The following is a 16,682-nucleotide window of genomic DNA, read 5'->3' as shown; positions in this document are numbered from 1 at the left end:
GTGGATAGATAGAGAGAATTTCCAGAGAACAGTGAGATGAGGACTTTGGGTGGGTCTGGGGCCTAGCTTTGAAAAACTTTGGCATAAGAAAGGCCCTGCTTGCCAGAGAATACAGTGTGTGTGCATATGCATATGGTGCATGTGTTTGTTTGACTTTAGGAGGGTGCAGTTCAGCACCTGGAGTCTTTCAGTTGTCTGAGTCCAGCTCTTCTTGGACTCCTCATTTGTCAAATTTATTCTTTATTCTTTCCTTCCTCCCCTGCCTCCCTTCCTTCTGGTGTCTGGGTTATGTTTGGTTCAGACTTCAACAGAAGCTGTGTAAGAGCTGCTGGAGAAGATCTAGAGGCGAGGGAAGGAGGAGCCCTGATTAGAAAGCCAACCAAAGGTTGCACTTTTTTTCTACCCCCAGGCTCAACATTAGCGTTTCAGAAATCCTGGCCCCAGAATCTTTGTGAGGGGCTCTGATTGGTGGCCTTTTTACTGATTAGTCTGCACCTGTTTCTTGGTGCTTACTTGACAGAACTTTCACTAATCACATACTATGCATTCTGAGTGTGGAGGCCAAGATAAACCAGTCACTGTTGGTACCTTCCAGATACTCACTGTCTCTCCTGTTCCTGCTCACAGATCCCACAACAGAACACTTACCATAGAACTACCCAAAGCTGCAGAGGCAGTAGAATGCCCTTTGCTTCTCTCCTGGCTAATTACATGATTGAGCTTCTTCTGCCCTAACACCTTCATTGTGTGGGGACCTAAGTAGGTTCCATTATCCTGAGTTGTAGGCCTTGCCCACCTGAACGAGATCAACAAGCTGTATGACCTTGGATGAGTCACTGGCTTCCTTCATAGCTTGTGAAAATCATATAAGGGTTAATTAATATTATTATTAGAGATCATAGATATTACAAACTCTTGTTTCTTCTATTGAGGGACTTCCTTATCATTTTCTCTATCCAAATTGTATTTTCTTGTCCCGGAATGGGGTAGAGCAGGCAGGTGGCTTGCTGGGTTTAAAAGTTCAGTATAAGCTCTGTGGGGCCAGTATGATACTGGTTGGTTAATTTCTACTCAAAAGCTCTTTATAGAGATCTTTTAAGACCTGCCGCTTCTTTTGCATATAATATTTTGTCTTTTCCCCCCCTGTACTTGTACTGGGGCTTGAACTCTTTTTATACTTAGGCTAGCACTCTACCACTTGAACCATAACTTCACTTCCAGCTTTTTGCTGGTTTTTAATTAGAGACAAGCGTCTTTGGGATTTGTAATCCTGGGCTGACTTCAAAAGGAGATCCTCAGATCTCAGCCTCCTGAGTAGGTAGGATTACAAGTATAAGATACTAGTGCCCAGACTCATTTAATCCTTTTAATAGCCATGTAAGTCTATTTTATTATCATCCTGTTATATAAACGGGGAAACTGAGACACTACGGTAAACATTTTTGAAACTATAATGAACTAGAATCATCTGGAATGTTTAAAACTGGTGGGGATGGTGGCTCACTCCTGTAATCTGAGGATGAAGGTTCTTGAAGCCAGTCCAAGCAGACAAATCCTGGAGATTCTTATCTCCATTTAACCAGCAAAACTCAGAAAGTGGAGGCTCAAATGGAAGCACACCAACCTTGAGTGAAAACATTTCACAAGAATGTGCGGCCATGGGCTGGGAATACGGCTTAGTGGTAGAGTGCTTGTCCTACATGCATGAAGCCTTGAGTTTGAGTCCTCAGCACCACATAAATAGAAAAGACTGGAAGTGGCAATGTGGCTCAAGTGGGAGAGTGCTAGCCTTGAGCAAAAGACGCTCAGGGACAGTGCCCAGGCCCTGAGTCCAAGCCCCAGGACTGGCAAAAAAAAAAAAAAAAAAAAAAAGGAAAAAAAAAAAGAATGTGAGGCTCTGAGTTCAAGCCCCAGTTACAGCATGCAGACACACATGCAGACACACATGTGCGCACACACATGCACATCCTAGACTGTTCTCCCAGAAGTCCTGGTTCAGTAGGTGTGCAGTGGAGTCTAGAATCTACATTTTGGCAGGTATCCATGGTGATGGTAGCCTTGGTAGTCTCCAGGCCATCTAGCAATAAACACTGATTAAAAGTTAGTGACTTGCCCTGGAACTCACCACAGGGAGAGATGGCTTTGAAGCTAGGATTCCACCCTTTCAGCCTGCAGAGCAGCACTCCCTGCCAAAGCATTCTCCTGAGTTTTCTTTTCTTTCTTTCTTTCTTTTTGCATTGGAGATATGGTTTGGAATTCTTTCTCCACCACCTCCCTCTCTTATAGGCCCATTGTGAGGATAAAATGAGATAATGTAGGAGAAAAATGCTTTTTAGAATGTAGAACTGGCAGCATTGTTAGCGATTATGAAAATGTATGTAAATGAGCACCCGTGGGTGTGGCTGTTCACTTGGGAGCCAGTGTTGGGAGGGATGAGTGCTTTAAGGGGTGTTTTAGGAACTGGGACAACTTTGGTAGTGGGCACTGATCCTTGAGGATGGAATTTGGGGCTGCAAAAGAGCTGAGTGAAGTGGAAGGTTAGGGTAGGGGTGTGATGGAAGGGGACAGATGAAACCATAGGCAGTAGGAGTGGTCTTCTCTTTTCTTTCTGTGTTGTGTGTCCCCGAACTTCGTGGTCCCAGGCTATGAAAGGGTGAAGAGGAGGTGACAGGGAAATGGAAGATTCAGCTTGTATCTGGACCTCAAAGGCAGAGAATGTACCTCCTTGGGCTGGGGAAGGCCTTCTATGTTTTGCCTCTCTTTGTTCCTCTTCCCTAATGAATCAGGAGTGAGTTGGCTTTCCTAATCTTTCTTTCTTTCTTTTCTTCCTATTAAACAACCTGCTGTTTCCACACAGAAACAGTGCAGCAGGAGGCTGGACATGAGATGTGATGGACATAGCCTGCTGAGGACTTCTGCTTCCCCCCTCCCATTTTGCCCCATTCCTTTCTGCCCCATTTGCTTTCAGACATGTGGACCAGAGGTGCAGGGCTCTGATATGACAATTGGCTTGTGATACTTAGTGGGGATGACAGTTTTGGGGGTACCCCCAATTCCAAAGTTGCTCAGACACCCCCCCCCCCGGATTCTAGAGCCACTTCTGTTCAGGAATGCCATTGTTCTCCACCCCCCCACCCAGCACCCCTGGGAATTGATGCTAATTTCAGCCTCTGGTTCCTGACTCATTCTCTTCTCTCTGACTCAGAGGGTGACCTTGGGTTTCTGAAGCCCCTTTCAGGGGGAATTGCAATGACTTCCATTTTACCCTTGAGTTTGGCTTCAGGTGAGGTGGGACAGGGTGAAGGGACCCCTCCCTGTTTTATGGCTTTCATTAAACTCACCATCTACAACTAGACAGCTTTATTTGCTTTGTGAGTGATTGCCTGAGCTGGATACACTAGACTTCTAGGAAACCTCTCAGTTAATTCCTAATCACTCCTTGCCCCCCCAGCCCCAAATCTGTATGTGTAAAATGTGAGGGGATGGCCCTTTTAGGCAAAGCATCCAGTGAGTGAGAGTCTTGGCCCTATCTCATTGCCTTTGCCCTGGGAGACTTGGGCTTGGCTGGAGGCAGAGAATGGGCTCGGTAACTGGGCCAGATTCTTTCTGCTACAAGCCCAGGCAGGCAGGGGTTAACCAGCTTTGTCCTGGCTGATGGATTCTGGAATCATAATCCATTAGCTCTGCCTGCGTGGAGTGAGGCCAGGCGAAAGCATTCAGAATGGTCTTTGTTCTGTGTCTTTGCATCTCTGCCAGGGACAGAGGGGCTGGGGCTATGCCCCTCTTCCCTGCCTTGATCCTAGGGGGCTCTTTTCATTGCTGTTAATCTCAAAGCCCCTTTCCATGGGGTCAGTGTTCAGACTATTTAACAAATCATTCCCAAAACATTATCCTAGTGGCTTGTATCTGCCTGAGTTTTTGGGGCCCAGGCAGTTTAAACAAGAGTTTGCAAATGATGCTGGCTAAAGGGTGGTGGCAGAGAGATAAGATGGTAGATGGAAGATGGAGTCAGAAAAGCCTGGGCTTAAACTTTGGGGGTGTGGGGAGAGAATGTACTGCAGGCAATACCTACAGCCTGGGATGAAAACCATTAGCTGCTTATTATTAAGTTTCGAATTATTAATTAAGCTAAAGGAGGACAGGATGTTTCTATAGAACATCTCCTATTGGTGGTTTCCTGATAAGGGAACAGTATCTAAGCAGGATGTCTGTGTTTACACCCTGCAGGCTGCGCTACATGGTGAAGCAGTTGGAGAACGGGGAGGTAAACATTGAGGAGCTGAAGAAAAACCTGGAATATACAGCATCTCTCCTGGAGGCCGTCTATATTGATGAGACACGGTGAGAGAGACCTATAGACAGAGAAGGAGAACGATAGCAGGTAGCCAGGGTTCCAGAAGGCTGGAGATGAGGGTGTGTGTGGAGGGAACTGACAGGAACAAAGAGAGCAGGTAGGATAGGTAGAAAGGGCTCTGAGCAGAGATAGAGGGGGCAGAGGAAGAGGCGAGAGTGTGGAGGGAAGGATGAGTGCTAGCCTTGAGCAGACAAAGTTAAGGGACATCACCCAGGCCCTGTGTTCAAGCTCCAATACTGGCACACACACACACAAATTATTTTAGAGTAGGAAGGACCTCAAAGCTCATCTAATGTTAACTTTCCCTATGTAGAAGATCTTTCTAGACCTGTGCTGGCCAATTTGGGAGCCTCTGATTCCACATGGCTGATGAGTACTTGCAATGTGGCAAAGAAGAGTTGAAATTTACATATACAATGTATGTAAATTACATACTGGCTTTTGAAGATTTAGAGAAAAAGTGTAAAAATCCGTCATTGATGTATTTTATGTTGATTTACGTTGAAATGATAATATTTTGGAGCGATTTGTTTAAATGAAATTTATCACAAAACTTTTTTATCGGTTTCTTCCTATCTTCTCAATGTAGCTCTTAGGATACTGAATTTTTTTTTTTTTTTTTTTTTTTTTTTTGGCCAGTCCTGGGCCTTGGACTCAGGGCCTGAGCACTGTCCCTGGCTTCTTCCCGCTCAAGGCTAGCACTCTGCCACTTGAGCCACAGCGCCGCTTCTGGCCGTTTTCTGTATATGTGGTGCTGGGGAATCGAACCTAGGGCCTCATGTATCCGAGGCAGGCACTCTTGCCACTAGGCTATATCCCCAGCCCCCTGAATTTTTTTATATACAGGGCTTGCAATTTATTTCTACTGGACAGTTCTATAACACTCTGGCAGATGATACTTCATTGCCTGCTTGAATATGGCCATAGACAGGCTGTTTAATACCTCACACAGTGAGTGGAGAAGCTGGATAGCAATGCAGACAGAAAAAGATATAATAAGAGACTGGGTGCTGGTGGCTCAGGCCTGTAACCTTAGCTACTCAGGAGGTTGAGATCTGAGGACTGCAGTTTGAAGCCAGCATGGGCAGGAAAGTCTATGAGACTTTTATCTCCAATTAACTACCCAAAAGCCATAAGTGGAGGTATGGCTCAAGTGGTAGAGTACCATCGTTGAGCAGAAACGCTAAGGGATAGAGAGCATCCAGGTCCTTAGTTCAAATGCTTGTCCTGACACACGTGTGTGCGCACACACACATGCGTACACACACATACACACAGATATAATAAGAGAAAGGAAAGGAAGATTATGACAGAGAGAGCTGGTAGGAACATTACTTCATTACTTGTTTTGGGGTGGGTCTGGGTGCAGGGTCTCTAGGCTTCTCTTCTGTGATTCTCCCTTCTGGGTCCCAGGCAAATCTTGGATACAGAGGATGAGCTGCAGGAGCTACGGTCAGATGCTGTACCTTCAGAAGTACGGGACTGGCTGGCTTCCACCTTCACTCAGCAGACGCGAGCCAAAGGACGCAGGGCAGAGGAGAAGCCAAAGTTCCGAAGCATCGTGCATGCTGTACAGGCTGGAATCTTCGTGGAGCGGTAAGGTTTGCCTATGCTTGGCCTTCCTCTGCCTGAACTGTGTTTATCTTTTGAGCCTCTCTGGTTTTTAATCACCACACCAGCCATATGATTTCCATGACCATGGCTTATCCATGCAGCCCCACTTATTGGATCAGATGGGTACTTCCCAGGCTTTATAGGTTTCATTCTTCTCCTTTTAGGATGTTCCGGAGAACATATACCTCTGTGGCTCCCACCTACTCCACTGCAGTCCACAATTGTCTCAAGGTGACCCCTGGTTTTTGGGATATCAAGAAGGATGGGGGTTGGGGTAGCTCTGTTTATGGAGTGATTTTTTTCTCTCTCTCCCTTTCCCTCCCTGCCTGCTTCTTTCCCACCCTCTTTCTTTCCTTTCTTGTTTCTTCCTTTCATCCTCCCCCCATCTTTTTTTTTTTTTTTGAAAGTGAAAGGAAAGCCACAAAAGTAAGGAGAATCTTGCAAGAGATCGAGTCCCAGATCTGGGATTCCAATAGAATCCCGTCTGTGGGAAATTTTTATAGTCCCAGTCTCTTCCCATAGTTCTTTCCTTGGGCTTTGTGTTAATTGCTTAATGGCCTGTGGCTGTGGTATCCTTGCTCTTTTCATTGGTTGAATGGGGACCCCAGAATTATGGGAAGAGGAAGTATTTAGTAGGAACCAGAGGCACTAGGGGAACAAGTAGGGGAACATGTACCCACGATGGGCTACATGTTATCTCTACTACTTTTTCTTCCAATCTGCCTATCATTTCTCTCTGTCTTCCTTTTTATTTATTTATTTTTTTGATTCCCTGACCAGGAATTGAATTTGCCTTCCTTTTTAACTGCTGTTCCCATGTTCCTCAAAACAACCTTTGCCCCACCCCAGAGGTAAATCCCAGTCTTCACGTTCCTCCCATACCAAGATATGCTTGGAAAGAAAGAGGCCCAGTCTACCACCTCTTTGCTTTCCTGCTTCCCACTAATCATTTGGAATCCCTCCTTGAAGTTTAAGTTTCAAAGAGAGTTTCCCTACCTAGTCCATTGTCTCTCCACAGAACCTGGACCTCTGGTGCTTTGATGTCTTTTCCTTGAACCGGGCAGCAGATGACCACGCCCTGAGGACCATTGTTTTTGAGCTGTTGACTCGACATAACCTCATCAGCCGCTTCAAGGTTGGCCTACCTCTCCTCTCCTTCATAGTCTAGAAGATTCTCCACAAGTAGATTCTGCCTTTAGTGGCAAAGAAGTCTCCAGAGCTTGACCTACTCTAACCTCCCTGGTACTTGCTGTAGTCTCTGACTTCACTTATTGCTTCCTGGGTCTGCTGCTTCTAGGTCTGCTGGTGCCTCGCCTGGATGCTATTTTCACTTCCTTGCCTTCCCCTGACTTGTTCTGTCTGGGCTGGTTACAGTTCACCTCTCCTGTTTGTGGCCTAGAGCCTAATGCTTTCAGCAAGAGCCTTTAGGGACTAGAGTCTCTCTGTTTCCTGCTCAGCTCTGGTCTCTTCCCATGGGATTTTCCTAGGCATCAGGGTCATCACTTGGTGGGGCTAGAGTGGGTCTGTGTGGGACCTGCTGGGTGTGTGAGCTCTGTTTTGCTCTCCAGCTGTGCTGGAAGGATTATCTGGGTGTAAGACCTCTTTATAGCCTTCACTAGGCGCAGGGGACCTGGGCCAGGAAGAAACACTTCCACTTGGGGAAACCAAGTGATGCGTGCATGGCTGAAGATTTGCTGTTCTATATTTGGAGGGTACCTGGGTAGATGTTACAGGTGAGGGGAAATATGAATGTAGTCATTGGGCAATCAGAGGTGTCTACCTGGGGGTCCCACAAGGGTTGTCCGAGCCATTCTTGGCCTTACTTCACTAGAACAGACTATTTGTCTTTCTGACCCTTGACCCTTGAGTCCCCCTCTTCTAACAACTCCCAAGAGAGTTTCTGTAGTTTTTCTGAGGTGCTCAGCCAGGATTTCCTTCAGTGTCTTCCTGTCCTTTGGTATTTTGTTTCCTTCTAGACCTGCCTTCTGCAGGCCAGAGAATAGCAAGGTCCTTACTTTACTCAGTCCATGTTCTTCCACACTGGTACCCAGATCTTCCTTCCCAGGAACGACTGGGTGTTGGGGAAATCTCTAGAGCAGCTGCACTGAGTTAGGTTTGGCCAGCCCATTTTCCTGGTCCAGGGAGAGAAAGGGAGGTACTTACTGTTTCCACTGGGATCTGCTCTTCTCCTCCTGGGTCCCCAGTTCCTTTATTTCCCCTGCCTTTCCTTCCACAGGAACGCCATGGCAACGCAAAAGCAAGGGCAGTTGTCATGGAAACCGTCCTTTAAAATTTACTGAATTTGGGGCACAGCCCTCCAGGGGTAGGGGTGGGGGAGGTTAGGGTCTGACCAGTGGCGCCTCGTCTGTGTCTCCTGTTATTCCTGTAGCTCATTTCCGTGGGAGTTCCCCCAAGTCCAGAACCTCTGGCCCCTTTCAGCCTCAGGAGATCCAGGGGCAGGTGAAAATGCATGCTAGCCTGCCCTCTGGGAGCCTTGAGGATGCAGAGGTACCCCAGGATGTGAATACAGAGTAAGGGGTAGGATCAGAGTAGCTGGACAGATCTGCTCTCAGTCCTTTTTTAAAAAAAAAATGCTGGTTCTGGGCCTTTGTTCTCAGCATTTTTGCTTAAGACTAGCGTTCTACCACTTGAATCACACCTCTCACTGTCAGCTTTTTGCTGGTTAATTGGTGATATCAGTCTCTTGGCTTTGTCTTATCTGGGAGGGTTTTGAACCAGGATCTTCAGATTTCAGCCTGAATAGCCAGGATTACAGACATAAGGACATAAGCCACTGTTTGGCCTTTCGTGTGTGTGTGTGTGTGTGTGTGTGTGTGTGTGTGTGTGTGTGTTGGAACTGGTAGGATGTGTCTGCGTCCTTAGAGGAGAGGATGATCCACCACAGCTAGAAGGGTCCTCTTTACTACATCATCGTCTTCTTCTTCTTCCTCTTTTCTTCTTCTCTCTCTCTTCCTCCTCCCCCTCCTCCTCCTTCTCCTCTTCCTCCTTGGTGTGCGTGTTAATAAAGTTTTGAACTCAGGGTCTTGGACTTGCTAGGCAAGTGCTCTACCACTTGAGCCAAGCTCCAGTGAGGTCATCTTATGTTTTCCTCTGCTCTGAGCTCTTCTCTGTGATATTAGACTTGAGGATGAGGTAGGATGGTTAGAAAGTAGGAGGGAAGCTTTCTTTCCTTTTCTTAGAAATCTCCAGAGAAATAATAACAATTATAGCTACTCTTTAGAGAGCACTTACTAAGTGCTTGTACTTATCTTATTAAATTCCAGGTAGGTGGCATTAACTTCATCCTGCAATTAAGTATTGGAGGCATAAGGAGGCATGTGACTTGTCCAGGGTCGCACCGGCAGCTCTCTCTTCCTGGGAGAGCAGGATGGGAGCCCAAACTCATGTTTTTCTCTGTGTTGTGTTCTTTTTTGGTAGTCAAGGCTGGCCTTGAACTCCTTGAACTCCCAATGCTCCTGCTTTAGCCTCCACAGTGCCCAGCTGCTATGCTATCTTCTAAAGGATGATGGGGTCATTAGGCTTGGTCCTGTCCCTGCCATACCTGGCCTATCTTTGTTTGTGTGTATACTGGTTCGGGGATTGAACGCAGGGCCTGGGCTCTGTCCCTGAGCATTTTTGCTCAAGGCTAGTGTTCTACAAGATGAGTCACAGCTCAATTTCCAGCTTTATGCTGGCTAATTGAAGATAAAAGTCTCATGGACATTTTTTTTTTTTTTTGCCCGTACTGGCTTTGAACTGTGATCCTCAGATCTCAGCCTCCTGAGTAGCCAGGGTTATAAGTGTGAGCCACCTGTGCCCAGCCCTTAACATATCTTGATGTCTTCCCTTTCGTTGCAGATTCCCACTGTGTTTTTGATGTCTTTCCTGGAGTCCTTGGAGACAGGCTACGGGAAGTACAAGAACCCTTACCACAACCAGATCCATGCAGCCGATGTGACCCAGACAGTCCATTGCTTCCTGCTGCGCACAGGGATGGTGGTAGGTGCCCTAGAGTCCTGCCTGGGACTGACTCTACCTCTGTAGCTTCAGAATTAGGGAGTCTCTTCTGATGTCACTCCTTCCTTTGTATGATTTTTTTTTATTGTTACAGCAACTTTCCCACATCATTATTGAATTTAGAAAGTAGGAAATCAGGGGCTGGGAATATGGCCTAGTGGCCTCCTACACATGAAGCTCTCTGTTCGATTCCCAAGCACCACATATATGGAAAACGGCCAGAAGGGGCGCTGTGGTTCAGGTGGCAGAGTGCTAGCCTTGAGCGGGAAGAAGCCAGGGACAGTGCTCAGGCCCTGAGTCCAAGGCCCAGGACTGGCAAAAAAAAAAGTAGGAAATCAGTCTAGATATCCCTCAGTGGACAAAAGCATAAAAAATGTGGTATATATGTGCAATGGAATTTTATTCATCCATTAGAAAGAATGATATTGTACCATTTGTAAAGAAATAGACGTGTAAAAATTTATGTTAAATGAAGTAAGTTAGGGCCAGAGAGATAAAGGATACATGATTTCCCTTATATGTAGAAACTAACTAAAAAAAAAAGAATTAGGGAGTTTCAGCTCTTCTTTGCAGGGCATTTTCCTCTCTCAAGGCATCTCAAGGCTTCTGGAGAAAACCTGAGTGTACCAAAATGTTGTGGGCAGTTCTGTGAACATGTGCTAAGATGCAGTGGGGTTGGGGCAGTTTGGAGATGGGGGAAGGTCCCTGCTACTTCAGGAATGGAGATAACCTGCCCTTCATTCACTGTGAGCTGGCCTTGAAGAGTAGAAGATGGGCTGAGTGGCCTACCTCGTGCAGGGGGTCTCCAGGGCCAGTGGCTGGCGGACAGCTGACTCTCTCTCACCCTTTGCCTCTTTCTCCTAGCACTGCCTGTCAGAGATTGAGGTCTTGGCCATCATCTTTGCTGCAGCCATCCATGATTATGAGCACACAGGCACGACCAACAGCTTCCACATCCAGACCAAGTAAGCTGGGGGTGGGGGAGACATTGCAGGGGCCAGGAGGAGGCAGGTAGCATTCTAGGGGAGCTGGACCTGATAACCTTTATCTCTGTAGGTCCGAATGTGCCATCCTGTACAATGACCGCTCTGTGCTGGAGAATCACCACATCAGCTCTGTCTTCCGGATGATGCAGGATGATGAGATGAACATTTTCATCAATCTCACCAAGGATGAGTTTGTGTGAGCAGGAGAGAGACCATGGCTGCCCTGAGACTGTGTATCCTAGCCTTCTCCCCCATCTCTGGAGCTCCTTGTCCAGGCATTCCTAAAGGGCTGATTGTGTTTCTTTTTCTGTCCACACAGAGAGCTACGGGCCTTGGTCATTGAGATGGTGTTGGCTACAGACATGTCTTGCCATTTTCAGCAAGTGAAGTCCATGAAGACAGCTTTACAGCAGCTGGAGAGGTAGCCTTTGTGGGGATGTGGTAGGAGCCAGGCCACTGGGGCGGAGCAAGTGAATTGGGGTGGACACTGGGTAGTTGGTATGTCAGGTCTTTACTTGGGTATAGAGACTTGCCTGGCTTTGTGCACCTATCTGAATGTATCTGTGTAAGTGCTCACAGTGTATGTGAATGTTGGACTACCTACAGCCTGGGTGGCTGATCTGTTGGGGAGTGCCTGGGGGCCTAGAGTTTAGCAAGTCTGTCCTGCAGCTGCAGGCCAGACAGTAAGTAAAGAACAGGGGCTAAGGGTTAGGAATGTATGCAGGAGTGTAGGACATGTGTGCAACCCTTCTGGACTCCAGTGTTTTTACCAAACACCTTCCATAGCAACTCACCACTAGTTTCCACTCTGATAGGGCTATTGGCTGAGTCCTGTGTGGTTAAAGACAAAAACATCCAGCTGGAGGTGGAGCTGTGGCTCAAATGGTAGAGCACCAGATTTGAGTGGAAACAACTTAGGGGACAGTGCCCAGGCACTGAGTTCAAGCCCCAGTACCTACACAAACAAAGACCATGCCAAGCCAGGCACTGGTGGCACATGAATGTAATCCTACCTACTCAGGAGGCTGAGATCTGAGGACCAAGGTTCAAGGCCGGCTCGGGGAAATAAAGTCTATGAGACTCATCTCTAATTAACCACCAGAAAATCTGAAGTGGTTCAAAGTGGTAGTATGCTAGCCTTGAGCAAAAAAGCTCAGGGACAGTGCACAGACCCTGAATTCAAGCCCCATGTCAAACCAAAACCAAACAAAAGAAAACCCCACTCAAACCACGCAGACCAAATGACACAACTAGATCTAATGCTGCCTAGAAGTGGGTGGGCGTGTGTAAATGTGTATGAGAGGGAACAGGACTCTGTATGTGTGTGTCCTGAAGTGGGCGAATGTCTAGTGTCACAGTAGGCTATTATTGTTGGGGCACAGTAATAATACTGATTATCATTAGAAGTAATATCTACCTGGCACTCATTACATGAATACTTAGTTGTTGCATGCCATTTAATCCTCACAACAACTTGATATGCGGTAGAGTTGTGATTTCCATTGTTGGGGTGAAGAAAATGAAATATGAAAAATTTAGGTAACTTGCTCAGGGTCATAGCTAGTGTGTGGTGAGAATTCAAACCTGTGCCCTTTGATGCTAAGGCCGGGCTCTCAGTCATGAACCTGTGCAGCTACTTGTACACACACACACACACACACACACATACATATGTGTGTGTGCTAAGCCTTGGAGGGTGCTTTTGGGTCTGAGGGAGGGTATATGATTGGGAAGTCAGGGAATGGCCCAGGTTTTGTTGTTGTTTTTTTTCTTCCCAAAGCTGATGTTTTCCTAAAAGATCAGTTTGCCTCTCTTTGACACTTGCCTTGACCAGGATTGACAAGTCCAAGGCCTTGTCTCTTCTGCTCCATGCTGCCGACATCAGCCACCCAACCAAACAGTGGTCTGTCCACAGCCGCTGGACCAAGGCCCTGATGGAGGAATTCTTCCGCCAGGTAGAATGGCACCTGTGCCCATCCCCAGCCCACCGTGGAGGATGGGGGTGGCTTCTTGCTCCTTTTGTTTTGCAAGTTCCTTACTCCTACTCTAGATCTTCATTCAGTTTACCTTTTGCTTCTGACCTGATCCTAAACCTGTGTGATAAAAATCTCAAGGTTTGAACAATGGTGGCCTATAGTTACATGCAGTTCACTCATGTCTAGGCCAAAGGGGCAGAAATTCCTCTCCTCCCATAATCCTTCTAGCTGCCCCCTACCAATCTGCTAGGTGTGAGACATCTTCTCCAAGCATATCCTCTCTCCCCAGGGTGACAAGGAGGCTGAGCTGGGCCTGCCCTTTTCTCCGCTCTGTGATCGTACTTCCACTCTGGTGGCCCAGTCCCAGATTGGTGAGTCCTTTGCTATAGGGACAAGAATGTGAAAGGGACAGAGTGCTGTGTGGGCCAGAGCAAGGATTACTCAAACCTCCTCAGTCCCCAAACCACATTTCCTACAGAGGCCACGCTGCTTCGCTAGAGCTAGAGCACAGGGTCTTGTGGCAGGAGGACAGGGGTGTGGGCTCACAAGGACATAACCTAAAGTGATCCCCACAGGGAAGGTGGCAGTCCTAGGTGTTCCGCTCCACTGTGTTCTACCTGATGGGCAGTGCCAATTCTATCTGTCCAGCTGGGCTCTGGGTAAGACATCTCTGTTGCCTCGTCCCCTTCCCTGTAGGTTTCATTGACTTCATTGTGGAGCCTACATTCTCTGTGCTGACTGACGTGGCAGAGAAGAGTGTCCAGCCACTGGTGGACGATGACTCCAAGTCTAAAAGCCAGCCCAGGTGAGGGTGGCTGGCTTGCCTGATCTCCTGGTTCAGGGGCGGGAGGAGGGGGAGTTGGTGCACAGTCGGCTGACTCATGGTAGGAGGTTGTGGTGGATCATGACTCCTCCAAGTCTAGGGGTTCCCCTGCTGCTTGGCAAAGTCACAGGAGTACGGCTGGGACCAGAAGTGTGGGGCTTCCCCCAGGGCTTCCCACATCTATATTTTTGTTTATTCTTTCGGGCTTTATTGCCTTTCAGATAATCTTGATTTTTGTTTTCCTTCTACTGAGAGAGGTGTGGAGAGGGAGGGGTACAGTTGGAGGAAGAGGGATAGGGACTTAGGGGGCAGTTATTTGGGAAAACAGGAGACAGACCCCTAAAATTTATCCTGGCCTAACATCTTCTCAGACTCTGTGAAGCAGATTCAGGAGTGGGTTGGAATTAGGGTTTGGGGTGCACATGTGTGTCCCACTTGTAGCTTCCAGTGGCGCCAGCCTTCCCTAGACGTGGATGTGGGAGACCCCAACCCTGATGTGGTCAGCTTCCGTTCCACCTGGACCAAGTACATTCAGGAGAACAAACAGAAATGGAAGGAACGGGCAGCGAGTGGTAGGTGCCTTGGTGGGTGGTGAGGGGGAGTGGGCAGTGAACCTTCAAACTGGGGAGAAGAATGCCCAGAAGTGAGAATGGGGCCAAACACACTAAGGTTAGGTCCCAGGAAAGGCTGTTGTGCAGAGGAGAGGGATGATGTACATGGTGCCTTGGGCATCTCTGGCTCTGCCTTCGGGGCCTTGTGAGTTTCTGCAGACTAGGGAGGGTCTTCCAGAGATGGGGGGTGGTGGATGCGAATCATCCACGTTTCCTTATGTATTCCTTTGTTCTAGGGGAAATACCACTTCTCCAGCTAACTTCAGCATCCTTTGCACTCTCCTACAGGCATCACCAACCAGATGTCCATTGATGAGCTGTCCCCCTGTGAGGAGGAGACCCCGCCCTCCCCGGCTGAAGACGAGCACAACCAGAATGGGAATCTGGACTAGCCCAGGGCTGGCCCAGGTGAGCTGCTGGTGGAAGCTGGGTCATCGTGGCCTCTGATGGTGGTTCATGTCTGGGGTCTGGTGGGCGAGAGGTTTCTCCTGCCCTCTTTCTAGGTTGTAAAGGTGTAACTAGCCCTGAGCTGGGTGTAGGGTGGGCGGCTTGCATGCTTCTGAAGGACATTTGCATTTGTGCTCAATCGACAGACTGAGTAGGGAAAAGCCAGGCTGGAAACGAAGGCAAAGACCAGGGAACTGAGGCATCTCACTCTTCCTCTCCCCAGGTCTGCAGAGTCCAAAGTGTTCGATGTCATTAGCACCATCCATCGGGACTGGCTCCCCCATGGGCTCTGAGGGAGCATGGAGGTCGTGGAAGACACAACCCACCCAAAGGCCAAATGCCAGAGATGGTGGGGTTGGGGGAAGGGCCCCTCCCCACCTGACACCCATTGGGGGTGCACTTTAATTTCCTGGCAGCAAGCCTAGGGAACTTCAGGCTCCCAATGGTCACTGTGCCCATCCCCCCTGCCTCCAGCCTCCCCTACCCCACCCCTTGGCCAGATGGCTACCTGGGAAGGGGGGAGCTTCCAGAGGCTTCCCAGGGACTAGAGGGGAGGGTCAGAGAGATGCCAGCCCCCCCCTTGGGCCCTCCCCTATCCTTTTTGCCTCCAAGTTTCTAAGCAATACATTTTGGGGGTTCCCTCAGCCCCCCACCCCAGATCTTTGCTGGCAGGTCTGGGTTCTCCTTCTCCTCTGAGAAGGACTGGAATGGGGGTTTTCAAAGCCCTAATGTATGGGGAGGGAAGGGGGGTCCTTCAGGGTGTGGGACCTTTCTAGTACGGGGTGGGGGAGGTGGTGGATACCCTCTTTACCCTAGACTTGCACTGCTTTAGCCCACCCCTCATCCAACCCTGCAATCTTCCCTCTCTCCCATGCCCAAGTGGTGACTAAGGGGAAGAGAGGAGCCATTCAGACCAGGGACTGAGGGTGGGCCTTTCCCAAGCCTTTGAGAACTTGGGGCTGCTCTGGGATTCCTGGGGCTTGTCACTTGCCCTGGAGAAGTCTTGGGGGTCCTTGGCCTCCTTTTTATTCCCTATAGCTTGGAGCCTCCCATCCGACTAATGTCTGTAAAGTGCTTTGAGGTCTTCCCAGCAAAGTACCTTCAGGATGTATTTTATGAGCATAGGTAGGAGAGTCCAGCCAGGTTGGGGTCCGGGTGTGTGGGGGAGGGGGAGGTATACTCTAGTAATCATGTGTTGCTAACTGAATGGTACCTCCCCTCACCCCCTCCGTTCGCCCCAACTGGCTCAGCTACAGGCACCAAGAGATCTTCCTCCCCTGGTACACTGGTGGGTGGAAGGTAGATGCAGGAGGGGCTCGGGGCTGCTGCTGCTGTGACCTCAGGAGAGAGCACAGCCAGACTCTGTGCCCCTTCCTGTCCTCAGGCTCCTCCTGGCCCCCACCCTGCTCCAGGAAAGGTCAAAGTCCAGGTGACTTCCCTCCTCCTTCCTTGTAAATACTGGCCATACATTTGTACCGTGGGCCCTGTTCTTGTGAAGTCCATCTCCATGGTCTCTTAGACCTGCCACTCTGAGACTTGTCCCTCCTACCCCACCTGAGTGGGGCAGAGACGCATGTGACTCACCCCTGTCCTTGGTCTCCCAGGCCCCTGCTATAGCCAGAGATCAATAAAGATGGGAGACTGGGCTGGCTTTGTGTGTGGTATTCACTGGGCAGAAGTCAAAGAAGCGTCTTCACACACATACACTTGTCTTTTCTAAGCTTGATAGGATCATGGTATGTTCTTCTTGTGTGCAAGCTGAGGCCCAGAGAGGAGGCCTTGCCTGGCAGGAGTAGGATCTTAACACTTCTCAGGCTCTGCTCTTTTATTGCTGCACTTACACTGTGGCTTCAA

At 48.6% G+C, this 16,682-nt stretch overlaps 1 protein-coding gene across 3 annotated transcripts in view; it reads left to right on the top strand.

The window, feature by feature from the left end:
• Positions 1 to 16,474, top strand: part of Pde1b (phosphodiesterase 1B) — a 32,035-nt gene extending 15,561 nt beyond the window's left edge. For 2 of the 3 annotated variants that reach the window (XM_048362845.1, XM_048362859.1), the window contains 13 exons: positions 4,228 to 4,341; positions 5,768 to 5,950; positions 6,133 to 6,199; positions 6,987 to 7,103; positions 9,827 to 9,967; positions 10,850 to 10,950; positions 11,042 to 11,167; positions 11,291 to 11,392; positions 12,806 to 12,926; positions 13,237 to 13,318; positions 13,644 to 13,752; positions 14,212 to 14,342; positions 14,670 to 16,474. In XM_048362845.1, the coding sequence (XP_048218802.1) occupies positions 4,228 to 4,341; positions 5,768 to 5,950; positions 6,133 to 6,199; positions 6,987 to 7,103; positions 9,827 to 9,967; positions 10,850 to 10,950; positions 11,042 to 11,167; positions 11,291 to 11,392; positions 12,806 to 12,926; positions 13,237 to 13,318; positions 13,644 to 13,752; positions 14,212 to 14,342; positions 14,670 to 14,773 (1,498 nt within the window). In that variant the 3' untranslated portion in view covers positions 14,774 to 16,474. The remainder of the gene's footprint in view (positions 1 to 4,227; positions 4,342 to 5,767; positions 5,951 to 6,132; positions 6,200 to 6,986; positions 7,104 to 9,826; positions 9,968 to 10,849; positions 10,951 to 11,041; positions 11,168 to 11,290; positions 11,393 to 12,805; positions 12,927 to 13,236; positions 13,319 to 13,643; positions 13,753 to 14,211; positions 14,343 to 14,669) is intronic. The other variant, XM_048362853.1, reaches the window with a different exon arrangement.
• Positions 16,475 to 16,682: the final 208 nt, after the last annotated feature.

This window comes from Perognathus longimembris, chromosome 1 (assembly GCF_023159225.1).
Source record: "Perognathus longimembris pacificus isolate PPM17 chromosome 1, ASM2315922v1, whole genome shotgun sequence".
NCBI lineage: Eukaryota > Metazoa > Chordata > Mammalia > Rodentia > Heteromyidae > Perognathus > Perognathus longimembris.
The sequence above is the reverse complement of the archived record's forward strand: the minus strand, read 5'-3'. Positions and strand labels throughout refer to the sequence as shown.